This window comes from Tamandua tetradactyla, chromosome 1, assembly GCF_023851605.1.
Source record: "Tamandua tetradactyla isolate mTamTet1 chromosome 1, mTamTet1.pri, whole genome shotgun sequence".
NCBI classification, from domain to species: domain Eukaryota; kingdom Metazoa; phylum Chordata; class Mammalia; order Pilosa; family Myrmecophagidae; genus Tamandua; species Tamandua tetradactyla.
Genome location: NC_135327.1, coordinates 109,794,464 through 109,812,534, shown reverse-complemented (window position 1 = coordinate 109,812,534; position 18,071 = coordinate 109,794,464). Strand labels below are relative to the sequence as shown.

Here is an 18,071-nt window from a genome sequence, read left to right as displayed (position 1 = left end):
CATATCTTCATCCTGGACTTAAAGGGGATACTTCCCACATTTCTCCATTTAGGATGATGTTTGTTACAGTGTTTATCCTGTTTCTTTCTCTCTTCATTTGTCTTTGGTTGACACCCTTCATTATGTTCATAAAGTTCCCAACAATTCGGGTTTTTTTCAATTTTTTTTAAATATTTTTATTTTAAGTAAACAGACAATACACTTAGAACCACCAAAAGTGGATATCTTAGTTAGCTTAACCATAGGCATATTTAAATAAAGTATCCATATAATTATTGTAAAACCTGTGTTTGCACAGTAAACTTCATGAACCAATTTAAAATTAAGGCAACAAGGAAAAAATCTGTAAATTCAGATAGGAACGTTCTTAAATTCTAAATATTAAACACTTCATTTTATGGTAAGAATTTTTATCATGAACGTTGTCAAATATTTTTCTGTATCTTCTCAGATGGTTATATGTTTTTTCTCATTTAATTGATTATACAAGAATAAACATTTATATATTTCTGCATTATCAAACTAGTTTTACAATCCTTTCAGACACTCAGATTGGCCATTATTTATGAACATAGATACAGATAATCGGATTTGATCTGTTAATATGTTGTTTAGAAGTTTTGCATCTGTAGTCACCAGCAAAATAAGCCTATTATTTTTCTTGTACTACCTTTGTCTATTTTTTATCAAAATTATACTGGCTCATAAAATAGGCTGCAGATTAGTTTTGAAAAAAAATTTAATTAATTTTGGAGATTGTATGAAGACTGATAGCACTTGCCCATAAAACTATCTGGTTTATGACAATTGTTTTGTGTAGGAGTATGTGTAAAGGTTCCAAGTAATTGCTTCAATTCTTTCAATAATAATTGAAAAATTCATGCTAATTTTTCCTAAATCAGGTTTTGTCAGTTATACTTCTCTAGAAATTTGTCTGTTTCTTCCAAATTTTCAAACATATTGTCATTGGGACCTAAGAAAGCTTTTCAAAACATGCCACCCTTGGCTGTAAAGTTTACCACAAGAGCTAATTGCTTCTCGTGAATGCCTAACCATCCATTTCACTCACCATTGTTCTTCTACTCCATGATGATGTTTCATCTGTTATTCATTCTTGTTTTCTTTAAAAATTGTCAGCATTGGTTCTTCAGCAGCTTCCTACCCCTAAACATAAACCCCACGTGACTATCAGATCAGCTTACTCTCTATAAATTTATTGCTAAATGGATTGAAAAATTGACCTGTCTTTATTTCAACCTTTTAATCCATTCAGTTCATGCAGCTTTCCCTAGGGATTCAGTCATTCCTTCCTCCACTCATTCATTCATCAAATATTAGAGTAGTCTTGGAAAATTAATCACTCTGTTTCCGTTTCCTTGTCTTTAAGTGGAATTAGCACCACCTACTTCAATAGACTACCTCCAGAAATAAACAAAATAATGTATATAAATTACATTTTACTATCCTTAGGATACGACTAATTTAATTATTTTTTCCTTTCATTAAACGTAGTACATGTGTGTTGTGTGTTGGAGTGTTATTTCCCTAGCCTCTTACCATCTCCTCCAATCCCAGTGATCTGGAAGAATAGTCAGAAAGAGAACGTTTATAGCATGTAAATCTGGATTGGACAGAGAGGGATATTCTCCTACTGTTCATCAGAAATGTAGGTGGTGGACAATATGGAGCCTTATTGGAGATAGTGCAGAGGAAAACACAGCTGTCATCATGGACAAGTTGGTCCAAGAGATTGGGCAGGAAATAAAATACAAGGCTATATACGGGCATTGACTTGTGTCAATTAAGTCTCAAGGACCAGCAGGCATGTGGCCCTAAGATCTCGTCATGCCTCCAATAGGGAGGAGTGAGAGAATGGGGTGTCTGGAAACATGACCTTGTATAGAAATGTTAGTACTGTGTACTATACTTTTTTACCTATCAACCTCAAAATGTTTACTTGAATTTGAAGTATAAACATTTTGCAATGCAATAACCATGCATGAATCCTCTATTTATGCTGTAGTTATAGAAATGCATTGAAATTAAAACAAAATGATTTATGAAACGGTTTAATCTTGAGTTTTCAATGTGATCATTATAAATATAGGTTCTCCTAAAAAAAAAAGGTTCTCCTAGAGATTTTACTATTTATCCATGATACATGAATTTGAAGAGATCCTATTTCAAATGTATGTATTTAGTAGCTATGTGAAAGATGCCCTCTTATCACATATTGCTCAACAGCCATAATAGCACTCCTTTGCAAAGAATGGGTGATAATTCTGTGATTCTTAAAACTACTAAAATTGAAATAATTTAATCTAACATTTCAGAAGTGCAGTTTTCATTTTCAATAAATGAAACTGGTCAAATTCATATAGAACAAGTAGAAAGTTTTCATCTGTGGCTGGCAACAACATTTTATAAGTATCCTGGGGGGCAGGGGCAAAGGTAGTTCAGTGGTAGAATTCTCGCCTGCCATGTGGGAGACATGGGTTTGATTCTAGGCCCATACACCTCCCCCCACAAAATAAATTCAACAAATAGTGCTGCAATAACAGGAGAACCACAGAGAAAAAGAATGAAATGTGACCCCCACGATGCAGCATACAAAAAATAAAAAGTACACTAGGAAAACTTTTAAGAAAGAATGGAAAACCACTCTATTGATTTCTAATCTGGAAAAGAATCTTACAACCAGATTTCTTAAATTTACAGATAACTCTTTTGATTACAGTCTCATATTTATTCTTCCAAAAGAAAGAAGTGCACCTGCCATTTGTAGATAATTTGTATGTACTGTCTTAGAAGTCAGAACATTTAAAAGTAGATAAATGTATGGCTATTAAAAAGTGTATTATATTATACATTGCAAGTTATAAAATATTATCCTTTGATATTTAGAGGAAGACAGTGAGATTCATAAATATTGTTGGCTATCAATGCATGTGAATATTTATTTCGTTTATGCATATTCATACCCCTTTGTATTGAAGAAACACAAGGTTGAAGGATCAAATATAACTTAATCATATGCAATCAATATTCCTCCTTTTCCTTTTCCTTCTCCTTGTCTGGAAAATAGTTTATGTTAAGAGTTTGCCTTAGGAAAGGTCTGCATTCTGATTTAAGCATTACAAGTGAGACATAAGCATAATTATATCTCATTAGGCAACTCAATTCATATTCATAATGGCACGGACACAGTTATATATTATTCTTCAAGTAATAAGTTTAAATATTATCATAATTGCCTTTCTATATTTTCAGGTCTTGTTATTGAAACCATAATTATAATTGAGAATGCCCATCTTTAATAACTATCACCTGATTTTAAAATTTCTGACTATATCTATGGATACCTTAGTATCATTGTCTTATTATTACTGCTGCAGCCACTTTGAAAAATCCATGTATGAAAGTGTTTATCTCCCTAAAAGTTTCCATCTCTATCTAATCTATAATATAAAATAGTTTCTTATTTGTGTTTTTTTTCCATGGCTCTTGATACTGTCAACTTCAAAGTGATTTCTCATCAACTATAATGTGCTTCCCTCATCATTTCATCTTAAAGAACAATGTTCTCCCATTTCATATCTCACATTATTTATTTTGCCAATATATTATTAAGTATAGGTAAACTTGGGAATGCAGACTGTTTCAATAAATTTGGTTAGTATTTTGAAGATACTGTAATGGAAATGAATTTAAACAGTTTTAGGGGAATATTCCATATGAACAAGTAGGATTGTTATAAGAAGCATTTTCAGAGTATTTGAGAAAAAATACAATTTCCAGCAAGTCATCAATCATTTAAATATTAATTCTATTATCTCTGAAAACCTGATAAACATCTTTTATTCATGTCTGTATTTCAAAAGAGAATGAGAGAGAAATAGAGAGATGGAGAGAGACAGAGAATGAGGAAGAGAGAATGAAAAACAGGAAATGAAAGAATATTTACTACCAGGGAAACTCTGGTGTTACTTCATTAAATATCTTTATTACTCTTCCTAATGTAAAATGATTTAGAAAAGGGGAAGTTGGCAACCAATGTGCTCTATAATGTGGTCTAAGTACTTCTTTCTTTTTTGACTAGCTCTTATAATTCTGTGAAATTGAATGTGAACAAGAATAATAATATTCTCTAATGGCATTTTTGAACGAACAAAACAAAGTTATAATCAGCTATATAAAATTATCTTGACCTTGAATAGAAACCATTCATGATTCAATAAGTATAGTAAAATTTTTGTATAGCTCTCCTGTTAAAATACAAATTTATTCCAGTATATGGAAAATAATCTCCCCTTAGGATGTCTTTCAAAAGATGAACCAATAATTTAGTATTTGAGGGCAAGTAACTGAAGAGTATAAAGCAGTAATTTCACTTTTTTTACCATATTTATAATTTTCAATGTGTTTTCTACATTTTAAAGAAGTTAATTTTCACACTATAGTTACTGCTATAGATGTGCTCCCAAGTTAATGGTCATGCTACATGTTTCTCTATTCCTGAAAGTGATTAATATATAAGTATATATTGTGTGTACTAATATATATATATATATTTGAATTGCATTTAAAATATTTCATTTAAGTTTGTAAGGTACATGACTAGTACAAAAGTAAGACTGACAATCCTAAAGTAAAGATTGAGGCTGAATTAAAAATTAAGATAAAGAATTTTAATTCAACCAGAAATCTCTCTCTCTTTCTCTCTCTCTCTCTCTCACACACACACACAAATATATTTCAAAGAAGTTAAATTGGACGAACTCATTCTTACTGCTGTCAGTGGGAAGGTATCATTGATCCTCTAATGGTCTAGGTCTGAAATTAATGCCTAAAATAAGGTGACAAAAGTGATTTAGGTACTTAGGTTTGCTTGGTAGATCTATTCAAATACATACTGTTATCCTAATGATGTTTATTATGAATAATAGTCAGCATACCATTAAAGTGAATTCATTTTAGACTATGAAAAGAGTGGTATTTTAAAAAGAGAAATAAAAACAGACTACTATAGAGAAGAAAAATTTCTTTACTAAGGATCAAGTACAAAAGAAAGCTATAAATGCCTAAGAAAGAGAGCTACATCTAATGGAAAATTCATTTAGCTAGAAAAGCGACTTTATAAATGATATAGCATCTGCGTCCATTCACTTATCTCAGATATTTGTTAACTGTGTACTAGGAACTGAGCTGGATTCCACAGATTCAAAAGCAAGATAGTGTCTTTGCCCTCAAGTATCTCACTCTTGTATCATTACTCAACCCCTGGCCCTGCACTTTTGGGTCACAATACTAATATGAAGTGACAGTGAGTGGTTGACAGAAGTATTCCTGCAAGCTGTTTCTATACTAGGACATTTGGAAATAGCAACCATATACAAAAATGTCTATTGATCACATAAATATATCCCATGAAGTTCAATAACATGTAATGCCCACTTATCTCTCCAAAATGGTCATGGCCAATCCAATATCACCAGCCAGGAGGAAAAATGCAATAGATGACAAGTTGGACAGGAGACAGGAGTCTTAACTAATTGCAGTTAAAATATCTCATTTTTAGAAATCTAAAGAATATAAGGCCATATGAACATTTTGCTATGATCCATCCTGGGACCTTGGGGTTCCTTGTAGTGAACAACACTGAATTCTATGTTTCATCAGCTTCAGGTACATCTCCTTCTGAGTACACTTCCTTACTATGATCCAATGCTGGGCGCGAACCATAATGAAACTGTGGTATATTAATTACAAAAATCTTGCATACAGACATAAAGGCCACTAATGGTAGAAAATGAAGATTCATCAATATGAGATAAATGAAAATATTTAGATTTGGGAAGGTGATATTAAATCAACATATATGTGGCATGTTTTTGGAAATGATGTACATAATTAAAACTCAATCTCTGAGACACCAAATTATTTTATTTAAAAAGTTTTAGATGTGATTTTCCTCAACTGTATTCTATTCCTAGTTCAATTATCCGTATTTTCAGAGTATACTGATAAGGTTAAACCTTTCTTGAATATGTATATCAGCTTTTATACAATGATGTAATTCAGGTTGTGGATTTCTATACTTTTAAATTGTCAGGTTTCCTGAGCTGTAGAGTTTTAAAATGGAAGAGCAGAACATATTACAGAAAAGAACAGCTAGAGTGGTGTGTCCAGAAAGATTTTGTAAGATTTATTACTTTGGCAACCAAAGACTTGAGCCTTCCTTTTTTTCCCAGAAGGGTCTTTGGTCACTATAGAATAAGCAGAATAATTCCTGTGAGTATGTGTGTGTATTGTGTGTGTGTGTGCATACAACTTAACAATTATGGCTTTTATTTTAATTAGCAAAATATTAGCATGTCTTTGGATGTAATTTATGATTTCTGTGTATATCACAGCCAATTCAAAGCACATATTTGATCTATAGATCTTTTTTTTTAATTATTTTTGCCATAATGATGTGCTCCACTAAAATGTGCATTCACATTATCAACACAGAAATAAGTAATTTTATCATTAGCAATGAACTATTTAATTGAGTGTATGATAGCATTATCAATAATGCCCATTCTTTATGCCTCAAAATGAACTTCTAAATCTTTGCTCAGATTCCATGAGCTGAATAACTCAAATCATTATTGTAAAAAACTCATTTTCTATTTAAAACATTTGGGTCACTCTGATATAAAACTGGCATTACTTGATCTTTTAAATGCTCTCCTCCTAACAGATCTAAACAATTAATAATCACTTTTTCTTTTTACATATGCAGGAAATATTGGAAATGAAAATGAATTTTAATTTAGAAGTTATTTGATCTAAATGAAAAAGCATGCTTCAAAACATGATGTGCAAAGACACTTTCTGCAGTTTAAATCATTGCTTCCAGGAGAGCAGTAATTATTATTAACGTTGAAGCAATTACTGTTATTTTTTCAGCATATTTATGTTTATTGGTTTCCATGAGGTCAGTAATATTTCTAGAGTAGGAAAATTTGAAAAATACTTGACACAAGTTACATATTCATCATCACCACTTTTTAAGAGACAAAAATCCAGTACCTACTTTTTCATTTAACATACACTTTCATTATTTGTATTAATTTCTGCTGAGAAGATTTATTATAAAATAAAAGCTGATATGCATGTTTTACAAACTATCATAAATGTTTATAGATATAAAACTATATGCTTAATGAAACAAAAAAGAAAACCATTGGAGTACAATATTTAAACTACTCACCACAAGCTCTCAGTAGGACTGTTCATTTTCTATTTCTCAGATATATTTCACATATACTTAACCTAGGTTTTCTCATAATCAATAGAGAAACCTAGGTTTTCTCTATCAATATTGTTGATTTGTGCATTTGTGACACCATGCATCTTACAGAGAGATGTGATGCATAGGCTACAACAAAATAGAATGGCACAATGGGTGTATCAGCTGGCCAACAGAGGCAGCATCAAAAACTTCTCCAATACTCCGTGAGATGTGAAGGAGTTAACTATCCTTAGCAATTCTTTTCAATGCCCATTGAATTTTTTCTTTGAACTCTCTTCAAACTGTTCTTGAAAAGAAGGTGTTACTTGTCTCCTGTATGGAAAGGATCAAGTAATGAGGGATTTTTTTCTGGTTATCTTTCAGATATATTAATTATATGTTGATGTGAGAATTCTGCTCATTGGACATGTATCCTACTAGCAGAGAAGACAACATGGTACAAAAGTGGGAGTACAACTTCTACCAAACATTAGTTTTTATATTGTACCCATTAATAATACTTACATTTAAAACACTAAAATTCCAGAATAAATGCTAAATGATACTACAATAGCAGGAATGAATCCATGACCCCCATTGAAAAATTCCAGAAAGCGCTGGGTTGAATTTTGATGCACATTTTCTTATCCCTCTGATGATTCTGTTCAGTACTCTGACATAAAAAGAGATATATGTAACATGCTATAAACCCTGACTCAAGAGAGATTTTATTTAAATAAATATGCTGGAAATTTTTTTTTATAAATGATATTTTAGATCAAGAAAGTAATGAAATTTATTGAATCATTATTTATTCTAAGTTACGCATTTATATTAATGGGAGCATGTATTCCAAGGCTTCACTATGCAAATACATAAAGTACTTGGACTATTTTAATCATAGGTTCACTTAAATTTTGTTTTAAAAATTATGTAATTTTTTTTTTAATTTCAATTTTTATATATTTATTTTTTATTTTTTGCATAGGTAGGCACCGGGAATTGAACCCGGGTCTCCAGAAAAATTATGTGATATTTTTGCATTCAGTTTAGGTAGCTGAAAACAAATATCTATATAGTACCTTTCTCACAAATATTCAGTATACCTAATTATGGTGAACAATCTAGAAAATGATTTATATAAATTAAAACTTTTACTTATGCTTTATTTCAATTCAATAAATGCTTGTTTTTCTTTCCTAAATTTTCTAGAGAAGGTAAGAGATTAAATGATTTGTATGTTCATAAAGCTTAGAGTCAGAAGTGAACAATGCCACTAGTATACAGAAAACTTAATATTAACTTTTCATAAGTCACATTAACATTTGTACTTTGTACAACAGCTAGAAATGTAAACAGCTAACTTAATTTTGAAAGAGCTTATCATTCTGTGGAAACCAAAGAGCAATGTATATTATATATTTCATTTTTCGACTAATTATTATATATTTATGTGTAAATTATATCTCCAAATAATTCATTCAATTATATTACAATTTGTGCCATCATGAAGAAATCAACTTTTATAACTCAGACTCTAGTTTCAGACATGTTTAAACAGAATAGTCAGGATCAGAGTGAGAGAATTTTTATTAGAATATATAATTGAAACAAACAGGTACTCATTCAACTATAAAAAGGGAAATGTCCAGATTTTTGATATTTTAATTGAGAAGTCACACTAGGGATTAGCATAGCCTCAATACACAAGAAGAGCTTCTGCTCTTATAAATCACGTGTTAGTAAAGGAAAAAAATAAGGAGAGAAAGGATACATGTGAAAAGTAGAAGATAATATAGCGTGGTAATAAGGAAAAATGGAGTAAAAGAAAATAAAAGAATGACTAACTGCAAGTTCAAGGTGGCAGACAAAATACAAAATGATAAAAGAAAATCTATGTAGCATTAGAAAACCAGGAAACAAACCAGAAACTAAAACTGTATAAATCACATGGGGTATTAGACAATAGAGAGACCCTAAGGAATAGAGTAATTTACAAAGTAAAACACGGAAAGGGCACCAGCGAGAAAGGACATTCTCGCAACAGACCTGCAACCAGGGGCAGTACAGCTAGAAACAGGGACAGAAGGAGTTAGAATAGGTTTGCAAGTTGGCCATGGGATTAAGAGGAATTTTCAGTACACACAGCCTGGCTAGAGTCCCCGCTCAGGGCATCTGCCCGGGGCATTTGCCTCCAGGATAGGGACAGAAGAACAGCTGTCTAAATAAATGCAGACCTGCCACTGGGACTCAGTGACGGTCCTGGGATTAGAGAGAAAAAGAATGTTTTCATAGTGATATAAATATTAAGTGGAAACTTAAAGTGATGTCATTCAAACTCATTTTTTAAGTTGACGAACACATTGGAGAGAGTAAATCTCACTAAATTTTGAGAGAATACTTAGGGAATTATGGCATGTAAAACAGTGGATCTACCATAAGAATCAACAAAAAGATCAAAGAAGTAAAGTAAACGACAAAGATACCCTATGTACATTTTTTTTGCATATATCAGTTTATCACATGATGAAGTACTTCACATCAGTGATGTGACTAATGAAGAGCTCATGTTGGCACAACTAGCTATCAATCTAAGGGAAAAGGTGTTCAAGTCTACCTCATCCAATATATGTCAACAAATCTTTAAGAAAAATACAGTCTTCAAGTATTAAAGGCCAAAAATTAAAACAAATATGAAAATAAGACAGACATGAATATTTCTATAATATTGTCTTAGGGAAAGACTTCATATAAAATCTAAGAGTTTATATAAAATTTAGAAATGATTCAGCATAGAATTGATAGATGGGGCCATATGAAAAATTTAAATATATAAATGGAAAGCACAGAAAAGAACAAACAAAATGATGAGGTTAATGTTTATACAAAGGATCTTAAAATAACATAAGGAAGACAAATCAAATAAGAAAATGGGCAAACAAGAGAACACACAATTTACAGAAATACAGTTTAGTCTACATGAGAAAAGATGCCTGTCTGGAACATCTGTTGCTTTTCCTTATTTGATGGCAAGACATGCCACTGAACACAGTTTTAAGAGGCCTATCAAATAAGATAACCCTATACTGATCCAAACAATTGGGTAGGAAGGTGATGAAATCTAGGCCAATTGAGATATTCTCCTTGGAGACTTAATCATTGGCAGGTGACACAAAATCAAAATAGGTTATTGCTGCAAACATATGTGGCAACTTGCAAAGACAGTAGTGCAGAACACTGATAGCTGTCCAAGAATTGATGAGTGATTATTGCAAATTCAATAGGAAAGTTACTGCCATTGTAGCTGTTTTCCAAATCAGCATAATAGTACAGATTATAGCAGCTGTTATACAACAACTGACCTACTAAATCCATGGTTCTCAATGCTACCTGCACATAATCATCCGGGAAGCTCTTAAGAAACTCAAATGTCTGGGTCCAATCCTCAGCTATTCTGATTCTGGTTACAGACTCCTCCTTTCAACCCATACTAATCTTCATAAGGATTTCTTCATACAAAATTTGTAAGGATGAAAAAACTGAAGGCTAGTTTACCAGTGCATCTCCATGATATACCAGGACCAGCTGGAAGTGTATGTACTATTGAGGCAGTACAACAAGACTTGGAAGTAATTCTCAGAAGAGAATGTCATTTTATCAGTGGGTACTATTTCAATTAATGCAGTTTGTTGTCTACCTGTTCTGAATAGAGAGATGTCCCAAGTTTAGGAAAGACACCAATTCAACAGTAGTGGCTAATCATGTTTAAAAACATCAAGGACTTGGGAGGGACAAGACTGGAAAACTTTAGAAAAAAGAAAAAGTATTTAAGTGAATTTCTTAGAAAGGACCCATAGTGGGGACTATAAATGCCCCAAATGAATGTCAGTAACATTCTGTTTTAATCATTCTCAATGAGTGTTTGAAAGACGTATATCCATGTTGACAGGAGTGGAGGTTATGAAAGAGATGAAGAACATGAATTTGAATTCAACAAGAATGGTGGCTAACTCTGGAGTGCTCAGTTGATCCAAGGAACCAATTAGCCATTGACTATATGCTATATTTTGAGAGGTCCAGCCAGCCAACAAGGGACAGCCTAAATTCATTTGACTTTTCCATAAACTTCCATTTACCCTCACTGAACTACACACTTGTTCTAGTATTTGAATTTGCTTTCCCTTCTCATTATGTCTTTGCCAATGGGCATAACAATGTACTTATTGAACGCCTTATACACTGTGATGGTTAATTTCATGTGTCAACTTGGTTAGGTTAAGGGGTCCATTTTATCAGTCAAGTACTGGCCTAGTTGTTACTATGGTGGTATTCTGTAGGTGGGTTTAGCATGTACAATCAGTTAAGTAAAGGAGATCATCCTCCATAATGTGGGTGAGCTTTCTGTATCAAGACTTCAATATTGACCTTTTCAGGAATTTCCAGTCTGGTTCCCTAGCAGAATTCAGTTGAATTCAACACCAATATCACTTTTCTTAGAATTTCCAGCCTGTGATCTGCCCTTGGAAGTTCATACTTCATGGTAGTATATCTATACACACATATGTATGGATCCTGTTGGCTCTGTCTCTCTAGAGAAACTTGGCTGATATATACATTATCATAGCACCTGACTTATTGCTGTCTTATTTCCAGGAATTCCTTCTTTGTGGAAAAGAAAGTCACAGGGTTATGATCTTCTTGGGATTTAAAAGCTTTTCTATATGTCTTATCAGGGAGAAGGAGTTGATCAAACAGAACTCTGAAGCGGCCTTCTCAGGACTCAGTCACCCAACCAGAGGGGACACGTAAGTGGTATACCATCCAAAAGTTGTACTTTGAACCTCATTGTGCTGTTTTACCCATCTCAGAATACATAGTTCTGTGACCAAAGGGTAAAGTTAGGTAATGAAACTTACAGCTGCATTTAATGCTCATTTTCAATAATTTTTCTTCCCATTCCCTTAATTTTGAGCTCTTCTGGTTTAGAGATTTTAACACTAAGCAGAGGAACATTGCCAAATGAGATAATAAAGTTTACTTGAAGTAGAAACTAAAACTGCCACCTGGACATTTTGAGGCTCCTTACATGACTAGACAAACAAGCAAAAAGATATGATGCTGATTCATGTAATTGACTCTGATTACCAAGAGGAAAGAGGTTTGTGTGTACAATGGGAATAGGGAGTGCTGATAGGATTTCTACTCATATCAGTGATTTAGTCTCTATGGGCTAAGTTACATATAGTAATAATAACCCAAATCTCAATAGCACAATGTTACAGATGATTATTTATATATTCTGTGGAGACCATTGCACAGCAGGGCTCTCTTCTCCCTATCTGTATTCTATGATCCAAGCCAATGAATTAACCAATACCTGGATTATTGCCAGTTACTGTGGGAAAGGAAAAGGGAATGCAGCAAACCTCCTTCTGCCCACAATCACTATAAGAGAAATTAATATGGATACTCACTACCTAGAGTGAAAGGACATGTAATAAAATCAAATGTCTGTGAAGAAACCTGGAAAAACTTGATAAAACAGAACTAAAATTGTCATGTAACATCAAAACTTTCAATATAGCCATTTGCCAAAAAAAAAAAACAAACAAAAAAAAACTGATGTTTCAGACCCATCAGATATAAAGATTTAGGTCACTCTTAGGGTCAAAATTCCATAACAGATGAGATACAGGCTGAGGCATCAGCAAATGACTTAATTTGGGCAGGAGAACTGTTTTAAGTTCCAGCTATTATTTTCAACCAACTGCAAAACCAAGATTTGACTTTGCTTGCATTTCATTCTACAAATTGTTAAAAATACCATTTAGTTATATTCATATTTACAGCTATATTTGTATTTTTCTCCTTACATTTCTGCAAATTGAAACCAAAAAGAGAAACATTAAATATATTCATCCTCTGAGATGTGTCCAGAGAAACAGGATTTGAAGCTGGATATAGTAACTACATGAGACTTTGGGTTGTCTACTTTTTATAAGAGGTAGAGTATGTTTTCAGTTGTGTGTTTAATAGTAGCAATATGTTGAGTGGCATATTTTTTTTATATTTTATTTTCTGAAAAGAAGGGATATTGATAGCTCAACGAATGGATGGTGTTTGACACCTGTTGTGCTTTTTCTACCAAAAATTCATTCTTTCTTCCTTGGGTTATGTCTTAATTGGCTTTGAGGAAACAAAGCACTTGAATACAGGGTTGATAGGACTGTCAGTCAAGAAAGCCCCTCAAGAACAAGTGACAGCATGGCATGGGAAGCAAGATGGGCTGATACCAGGCTTCGCTCTGGCATATGAATTTTTGGCAGAGAAATAAGAACACTAAAAGCAACTGGAATTAGCTCCTTTCAACAATTGTTCTAGGGGCTTCATTCTTTAATTCCTGCTACTCTGCTCCCTCAAACTGTCATAACTCCTGTTTTTATTATTTCCCTGAAATATAATTCTTTATTTTTTTATTTGATTCCATGAGCAACCACATATTTTTCCAATGAAGTGCATTTTGTATAATTAGCCGGAGTCCAATTCTAATTCTTACAGCTGAAACATCCAGTTGATGCCATGTTTAACTTCATAATTGATCAATGACAAGCAAATTAAAATGACAAGAATGTATGTTCATCTATCATATGGATCAAAAACAAACATTACTGAAGATCATTTTCAAGGACATTGTAGTGCTATGAGCACTTACATTCAGTTTGGTACATAATTCAATACAAACTTTTTGGAGAGCAATTTGGCAGAATCTGACAATACTAAAAATAAAAATGTCCTCATTCAAGCATTTCTACTTATGGCAACAAATTTTATGAAATTATTTGAACATGCTTTAGAAATACATGGATAAATCAGTAAATGGATATTTATCTATCATTTTTGAAAGATACACAAATAACCTAAGCGTTCATAAATAATGGCCTAATTGAACTATGGAATACTCTTCAGCTCTTAAAATAATGATGATTGAAATATGCTGAAATTTAAATATGTCCCTCAATGTATGCTTTTAATATAAAAAGCATGTTGTAGAGTAATATAAAATTGTACTTCAAATTATGTTTAAAAACTATCTGTCTAGGATGGGCCACGGTGGCTCAGCAGGCAGAGGTCTTGCCTGCCATGCCTGAGACCCGGGTTTGTTTCCCAGCGCCTGCCCATTTTAAAACAAACAAAAACCTATCTATCTATCAACATATATGTATGTGTGCATCAGAATACATTAGATTATATATTTGTAGAAAATAATTTCCATCAGGATATACACAAACGATTCCCAGTGGGAACCCCTGTGGAGCACTAGTGTTAATACATGTGGAAAGTATTTTTTTCTAAAAATTATTTAGTGTAGTGTGGAATTTTTACAAATTCACATATTACTTTCAATTTTCTAAAATATTAAAATAAAGTAGAAGATAAGGATGCCTACAGTGGAAAGAAAATATGTAGAGAAGTAAAATGTAGCCCTTCTTAAAGACTAGAAACTAAAATGAATGGTCACATTATTTATTATATATTTCTACAAATAGTATTGCTAATAACTTTTATTGAGCACATGCTATATGGTAAGTACCTTCTGATAGGCCTCACAGGGACATCTCATTTAACTTCACAACCACCCTATAGGACAAGTACTATTTTCCTAACATTACAACTAAGAAAATGAAGGTAAACAGAGGTTAAGTTTTACAACATGTAATTAGCAAAGCCAATAAGCACTACATTTAACCATCAAATAAAGACATATCTTAGATTTACACAGTTCGGAGAGGGCCTCCAGAGATCTCGGAATGGCTAACTTCTTTAAAGCCTGAGTTCTTCATCCCATACAATAAGAGCTACTTTCTCTTGAAGGGGCCAGAGAACATCACAGTTCTCTGACTATCTATCCTGACTATGCTTCAAAGTGAACTGCAAGACTCTACTTTTGTGTGGCTTCATCTAGATTAGAATTCTCGGCAAGTGGCTCACCTAGCCACTAACCTCGTTGGGACACTAATCTGGAGTCTGGAGTTTGACTAAGTGCCCTGAACTAAATTTCTGTGGTGAATCTGCTTTCTACAATAAAGGCATGAAAATAACCTACTCTATGTGTGATCCCTAGATCACTACTCAGCATTGAGAAACTAGCCTGGAAAGCAGCAAGGCAGAAACAGAAGAGATAAATATGTATTTATATTTGTATTTATATAGTATACATGAGAAGTGGTAATATTTCATTATATTTTATTTAAATTTATTTAACGTAGGACACAGTGATGTAAATCTTATTGGGTTTTAAACATATGGACAATTTTAATCCTTGGTTTCTACGAAGTTTAAAAGTAGTACCTAGAACACTTTTTAAAATCACACTGATTTTAAGAAGCTTGCAAAAGACTTAAAAAGCTTCTCTTTACCTCACCTGGCCTAATATTTATTCTCACGTTGGTAGAAAGAAAAGACATTAGTGGAATAGTTAACTAGGCCAAATTAATGACAGTTTATTTCAGTGACTATTTGTGACTTTAACAGGATATAGCCCATGTTAAAAAAAAATTAATTTCACTACATCCTGCCTATTAGCCTTTAAGTATAAGAGTGATATCATTTCATTGAATAAATAGTAAATTAAAATATGATCTTATGATTTCTAATCTCTGTTAACTAGCTTTCTCTTTACGCTTTTACAATGTTATATTCTATTATTTAGCAAGCAAAAGAAAAGAATGTAGCTCATCAAGCATATGGGTTAGAAGTTTAATCACTGGGCTATTGTGTGTGTATGTGGTAATAGTATTAATTACAATGTTTATAAGGGAGGAAAATATGCTTAAAACAGATTATTAACTATTTCAAACAATAGTATCTGTGTTGATTTTGCTTATGTAGTTGATTTTCACATTTTTTAGATATACCATCCTAACTGCTGTATTCAAATCCTACCAGTTATAGATAGTTATAGATATATCAGGCTGTTTATTTAATTAGGCAGTATTAAATGAGTTAATTGTAATGATATTATATTTGGACTTACCCTGGCATTGGTCCATTTCCAACAAGACTGTAAACTTGACGAGGATTTAGCAGATACTGAAATTTTCTGTAAATTCTATAAAGATGAGAATAGGAAGAAAGGAAACTAAAATGTAGCGGTACCCAATAATTTTTAAATAAGTAACACACCTTAAATTTGTAAAAATATAGATGCTTAGAACTGAATGAATTTGATACATTTTACATATTAGTAGTAGAATCATAATAATAAAATAGTATTATATATAAATAATAAAATATTATTAATATAAATAAAGCCTAATAAAAGCTTATGGTTTTAGAAAACAGGGCTTAACTAACCATTATAAAGAGTGTATAGCTTATAAATTAGAAATAAGGAGGTCTGTATTCTAAATATGCATATGTTTTTAAAAGAGTCTTTGTTTCCCTTTTGAGCATTATTTAGCTAACTAGATTTCAAATAAAGATTTTTAAAATTTAGCAGTATTAAATTGTTTAAATATCTCCTCTCAATAGATCCTTGTGAAGTTATAGGTTATTGGGCTGAGTTAAATAGAGATGAAAACTATCTATTTCCTATGGGATTGTGCAATTTTTATGTGTGTATTTGAATAAAGTATATGGCCTTATCAGGCCTAATTATTACATGTCAATAATCTCTATCAGTCAGCTCATAAGTTTACTAAAATGACTCAACAGCAGTATATTTAATAATTCATTCATTTTTTTCCTGAAAGATATCAGGGTTTGTATAACAAATGCAACACAAATGTTTCCAAGTACACACATATTCACACAGGGTTGGAATGCTCATACAAAATATTAAAAGTCAAGGAATATATTTAGTTTTTAAAATAAATTCATATGTTATACATGTGAGAATATTACTATATATTTTACACATTCTTGTTATATTTACTGACAAAATCTACAAAATTCCACTCTTTAATAACTGCTTATATCACTCCACTCCCAAACTTACAGTGCTCATCACATTCTAGATCTTGATTAATTACATAATGTAGCATCTCAGGAAAGATCCTGGAGTCATTCTCAACACCTGAATCTGATCAGTGAACAATCCTGTGCCTTCTGAGGCATGGCTGTCAGACTTGGTCATCCCATTCTCATTGCCTTTGTTTAGGCATTCAAGCTCTCTACCTGCCCTGGAAAATTATTGCTTATCCAGCTTCCTTCTATACTGCTGCTTAACTACTATTCTAGTTTCCTAGGCTGCTCAGGCAAGTACCACGAAGTGGTTCAGCTTAAACAAAGGGAATTAATCTGCTCATGGTTTTGAGGCTGGGAAAATGTCCAAATCAAGTTATCATCAAGGCTATGCCTTCTCCCCCAAGGACTGTGGTGTTTTGGGGCTGGCTGCTGGTAAACATTCATTCCTATGGCACATGGCAAGGTACATGGAGGTAGCTCCTAGTCTCTTCCTTGTGTTCCAGGTTTCTTTTCAGCTTTTTACTTCTTGTGGCTTTCTTTCCCTCTATCTGAATTTTATTCTACCTATAAAGGACTCCAGTAATAAGGTCAAGACTCATCCTGATTGGGCTGAACTATACCTTAAATGAAGTAACCTCGTCAAATGGTCCTACTTACAATTGTGAGTTCATAATCAAAATAATAGATTAAATTTAAGAACATGTTTTTCTGGGTTACATACAACTTCAAACTACCACACTCTACCCTCTGGGTCCCCAAAACTACATGCAAAATACATTCATTCCATCATAATATTCCAAAAGCCTAAAGTCATTTCAGAAACAAT

At 32.6% G+C, this 18,071-nt stretch overlaps 1 protein-coding gene across 11 annotated transcripts in view; it reads right to left on the bottom strand.

Annotated features, from left to right (window-relative positions):
- Nucleotides 1-18,071, bottom strand: part of DGKB (diacylglycerol kinase beta) — an 802,099-nt gene that overhangs the window by 418,946 nt on the left and 365,082 nt on the right. For all 11 annotated transcript variants that reach the window (XM_077122452.1, XM_077122491.1, XM_077122515.1 and 8 more), the window contains one exon: nt 16,314-16,388. In XM_077122452.1, the coding sequence (XP_076978567.1) occupies nt 16,314-16,388 (75 nt within the window). The remainder of the gene's footprint in view (nt 1-16,313; nt 16,389-18,071) is intronic.